General features: G+C 41.4%; 1 protein-coding gene across 1 annotated transcript; it reads right to left on the reverse strand.

The window, feature by feature from the left end:
* Positions 1–2,192: 2,192 nt before the first annotated feature.
* Positions 2,193–3,006, reverse strand: LOC131899969 (uncharacterized). The gene has a single exon (XM_059251440.1). It carries the CDS (start codon positions 2,554–2,556, stop codon positions 2,377–2,379), a length of 180 nt encoding a protein of 59 aa, XP_059107423.1. The 5' UTR covers positions 2,557–3,006; the 3' UTR covers positions 2,193–2,376.
* Between the last annotated feature and the right edge of the window lie 2,286 nt (positions 3,007–5,292).

A 5,292-nucleotide genomic window follows, 5' to 3' on the forward strand; every position in this document is an offset into this window, starting at 1 on the left:
TGACATTACTTCATCATAAACCTGGGTTAAAACTAGCTATAGAAACTCCTTTTCCCTTTAGAATAAAATAAATAAAAAGTCAAAAGTATTCTAGTGTTGGAATTCTCATTTCTTGACCAAGTAGCCAACAAAAACAAACAAACAAAAATCCCTTAGGGGAAAATGTATGCTGCAGATATCAGAATATATATATATATATATATACATATATATGTATATATATATATATATTTCCCCAGTCCCTTTGGTTAATAATTCATTTTCCTTTTCATTTCCCTCTGATTTCAAGTCCTTATGGTGGCCAAAATCACAGAATGCAAGAACGTGGAAGTCACCTGGCCCAAAGATTTCCAACTGTCAATGTTATAGGGAATCCCAAACTCACTGAGGAGAGAGAGAAAAAAAGCCCACTATCCAACATCCAGTGAACAGAGAAAATTTACATCTGCAGCAACCCAGGAATGAGCTTTTCTCCGCTCTCCAACCCTGTCTCAAAAACAAGCTTACTTTAAATATTTCTCTGAAGCAAACAGGTAAAAAATAATCATACAAGATTCTCATTTCAATGAGGTTCTTGGTTCCACCCAAGGGGCCCTCACAAAGAGACCAAAGAATGATAAATATGAAATCACTGTCAGCAAGCTTCCCAGTTCATGCTTATATCATGGTACCAAACAAGGAGAAAAATATTGCTTAGCTTCTCACCCACACTGAGTCAACTAGAGCACACCTTAAGGTTCAAAACCTCAACTTGATGCCATTAAATAATGTTCTCTCGGTCTATCAGGACAATTTTAAGGCCCCCTCAATAACCATTTCCAAAGAGACTGAACAAGACATGAAAATTGACAGCATAATGCTAGCTGATTTGCACATCACACATGAGCAGCCGCCCACATGAGTATAGCTAGAAGCATGTGTGTGGGCGTGTATGTGGCATGATTCACTGCTGTATGAGCCAGAAATGGCACCGTTTCAAGTCAGGTAAGCAACGGAATGAGGAATATCTGCCTGCATCAGCATAGAAGAAGGATAAAAAAAAACAAGAAAAAAGCGAATATTGTATACACACTGGTATCAGAAACAATTATTTACTAGCTTTGCCAAGAGGTATCTCAGCCAAAACAGAAACATAAAATAAAATAGTATTAATAGCAAATACCACCACGGCTATATAATACAGACATATCTCAAATTGGAACATTCTCTAGCTCACGTTTCCCAAGCTCTCATCCCATTACGCGTCCTTTTTGTGTCCAAACTCTTAATTTAGCACATTACATACTTACAGTTACACGAATGTTTCAGAGACCTCTGTTCTTAAGCAACAAACAAGGAAATAAATCTCATCAGCACTGTCAACTTCTATTTGAAGTAGTTCATGAACACCAATGCAAATGATATTACCCCAAAGGAGCCATGCCCAACACTATTATTCACAAACTATATAAGATGCTGGATTTTGTTTTCTGAGTGAGACACAGAAAAAAAATCTTCCAACTCAAATCATGGGGTATAATATCTGGGAAAAGGAGTCCAAACAACTTGTCAAAATCCTCTCTTGCTAATTTAAAATCTAAAGGAATACTTTTTGTTCTACTTCATGATTGCAAAGAAAATGACACTTTCCTGCTTTAACAAATGTTTTAATGAGGGCAGCTTTCCAAATCGAAACTGGAAACCCTGAACAGCAAAATTGAAAATCAAAGGACACAGTTACTAAGTGCCAGTGTGTCACTTCCCAAATTCTTGCTCCTCATTTAGAGACTATTTTCTATAAATCCATTTCTTGCATAGGTTTTTCTTCCCTTCTAAACAACCAGTGCAAGACTTTCACAGAATGCCAAAAATTCATCATGCTCTTCCATAAATACTTTCCTCCAACCCCAGCCCCAAACAAACTCAAATGTATTCTGATAGCAAGAGAGAAATTTTGATTAGAATTCCGTAACAGAGTTTAAAGGTAGTTTTTAAAAGAATGAGTTAACAAAACATCACAAACAGCAAAGCCACCTTAACAGGACACAGCTTGCTTTACAAACATCACATAGAGAATGCACACAAACATGCACACTTAAATAGAAAACATTTCTTACCAACAATTTCACTCAAGCAATAAGCAACTACACTCACAGGCATATTTAAAAGACAAGACATGACAAAAGATTTAGGGAGAGATAATATACCAACGTCATACATATCACAGCGAGGCCATGTTGAAGCTCAAAAACGTTTTCCCCCCTGAGTAAGAAAGCTTGTTCTTTCTCTCCCTCTCTTTCCCTGTCTCAGACTGTCTCTCGTGATTTTTCCCCCTCGGAGGCTCTTGGGATGAAATCAAAGTGAGAGTTCGCAACAGCTCAGGTGGCTGGACTCCATTCAGCGCGTTCCCAAGAAAAACATGAGTATGACATTGACAAGCAGGAGGACTACAATCACGGCAAAAACGACTACAGTTTGCACATCCAGGGTCATGGTGCAATGCAGAACACTGTAGTGTTCCAGGTGGGGGGCCGGCAGATTGGGAGATGTCAATCTCTGTTCTGTCAGACTGTCCATACAGTCACCATGCTAAAAAGGAAAGGAGGAAGTCAGATGGTTAGGGAAGGTCTGGGTTTGGCCCCCGAGTTTTGTCCGGGGGAGGGAAGGGGGTTGGAGGCAGGGGCTTTTGCTTCCCTCCCCCTCGCGGGACTGGGCTGATCTCTATTCCCTAGCTGAGAAATCTTAGCTTGAGCTGGAAGTAGCAGAGTCCAGCATTCTCTCTTGGGCGCCAATGAAAAATCAAAATCCTGCTTTTCAAAAAGAAAGGCAAAAAGAACCTATCAGTTCTCCAGAGCCTTCAGTCTGTCCGGGCATGCGTCCGTCTGTCTAGCTGGCTACCGGTCAGTCTCAGTCTCCCCTACTCTTTCTAGTTCATTAGCTTTCCTACGATGCCTCGTCTGCTAGCTCTCTTAAAGGGATTCCAGGCTACCAGCCACTCTTCCTAGCCTTTCCTAGCTGGCCCTCTCCCTCTCCTCTCCCCACCCCCACCTCAGCCGGTAGGTTGCCTTTTTATTCACGCAGAGACTGGGGGCGCCAGCGTGAGTCGCTGACAGAGACGCTGACAGGAGAACAAGCCAATAGCAGATGCTGCAGCTGCGCATTCAGTGCCGAGAGGCGAGACTTGAGCTGGTGTGCTAGCAATGACAGCCAATCGGAGGACCCAGAGCTCACAGAATCGGCTCTCTCCTCGGGAGCCACCAACAGTCGGTTTTTACGTGGGGGTGAGGAACTTGTGGGGGAAGGGAGGGTAAGAGACTGAAGGACGAGGAAAAAGACTGAGAAAGGGGGAGGAAGCAAACAGAATCAAATGAAAGGGAACAGGCATGATAAAGAAGGAGGAGGAGGGCAGAGACAGCTTCTATGAGAAGGAGAAAGAGAAGGAAAGATAGGAAGGGACTAAAGAAGAAGAAATAGAGGCTAGGGTGAAGAAAGAGAAGGGTGAGAAAAAGCCAGGATAAAGGATGGAGAGAGGGTAGAAGGAATAGGAAATGCAGGTATGTAGATAGGTAGGTTGGTGGGAGGCATATAACTCCGCAGCCCCTCTGGAGCCTGGGCCAATAGGATGCAGATGTGTGTTTGGCCACTGCCTAAATTAAATTACAGGCCACTCACAATCAGCACCAAAATCTCACAAATCAGTGCTGTGGACACTAACTTAGCCACAATCCAATTCTATTTGGTTTTCTCTGCTCTAGTTGCCCTGACCTTCCCTGATAATGGTTTCTTCACACTACAGTGAACATGTACTCTCCCTCCTGAGTACGAAGAAGGAAAGCCAACTATAGGTTAAATATTTGCCATATATAAACTTTTTAAAATCTTGCAATCTGCTTGTAGTCATTGCTCTGTTCAGTGTTTACAACTTTGAGTCTACATGTAGCGGGAAAATGTCTTGAACTAAAGGCCAGAAGGGTTCAAATTTACTCTGAGTTCTTTTTGGCTGTGAAGCTTTGAGGCAACTCGTTTGCCTTCTCTGGGCTTCCATCTCCACGCTGTTGCATGAGACATAGCTTCTCGGAGAATAAAGTGAAATCCCAGCATTCCAACTTCAGAAAAATACGTGTACTTTCTACAACTGCCTGGGCCCTCAAAAGGGAAGAACTCCTTTACAGACATAATCTCTCAGAGCCTTTCGTGTTCTTAGCTTCCTATGACCTTTGGGGTTAAGGGGTAGGTAACAGTGGAGAGGAAAAAGAAACCGGATTAGCTCGAGATATAACAAACTTAAATTTGGAACTGTTAGCATACAATGGGCTCTTAAGAGGAATGGGAACTGTTTGCTATTCTCTAGAAGTCTTTGAGACTCAGACAGTCATTATCTTAATTAAATTATTAGAAATTCTGAATGGGTACAGGTCATAAATAAAATAGTCTCGGGCCCTCTGGGATAGAATACACTCCAAATGAGACCACACTTTACACATTTTAGGTCATAGGGCAGTCACTTTTGAATGATTCTTGACAAAACAACAACAAAAAGCCCAAATCAGATCAGGTTTTGAGATCCAATTATCAATTACCGGACACACAGAGGGCCAAAGCGGGCAGGGCTACTGCAGTACAAGGATTCTGATTATAAGATGTACACTGTGAAAAACTGCAAGATCAATAATCCAGTTTTCACAGATAAATTGATCTCTTCACAAATAACTCAGTTGCCTAAGGTGGAATTTGGGCATATACAAATATATGTACATTTGTAACATATGAGACAACTAGAAATCTGAACACAAACCAAATACTTAATGATATTGAAGAATTACTATGAAATGTTTAGATACGATAGTGACTAACAAAGTAGGAGGACTAAGGGTAAGCCTTTGTGACCTTGGATCTGGTTTCTTAATTATGGGAAAAGCACAAGCCACCAAGGAGAAATTAGTGAAATTTAACTGCATCCAAATTTAAAAGTACTGGCTTCAAAGGATGCTATCATATGTGTGGAACCCCCACCATAAAAGAGAGAAATCCTTGCAAATAGAATCTGACAGTAGACTTGTGTCTAGACTAAGTAGAGTTTGTACAAGTTACAAAAAGAAATCTAACCCACGGGTTGGTGAGATGGCTCAGAAAGAAAAGCCTAAGAGCAAATTTGATCCCCACATGGCATGAAAAGATAGGCAATAGGAACCAACTCCACAAACGTGTCTGGTGCCCTCCACATGCATGCCATAGCACGTGCACTCTCACTGTAATAATAATAGTTTTTAAAAAGAACTATGAGTCAGCTAGATATCTCAGCAGATAAACATG

This window comes from Peromyscus eremicus, chromosome X (assembly GCF_949786415.1).
Source record: "Peromyscus eremicus chromosome X, PerEre_H2_v1, whole genome shotgun sequence".
NCBI classification, from domain to species: Eukaryota; Metazoa; Chordata; class Mammalia; order Rodentia; family Cricetidae; genus Peromyscus; species Peromyscus eremicus.

Coding starts and splice junctions, on each gene's coding strand:
- LOC131899969 (XM_059251440.1), bottom strand. CDS start 2,556: ATGGACAGTCTGACAGAACAGAGATTGACATCTCCCAATCTGCCGGCC.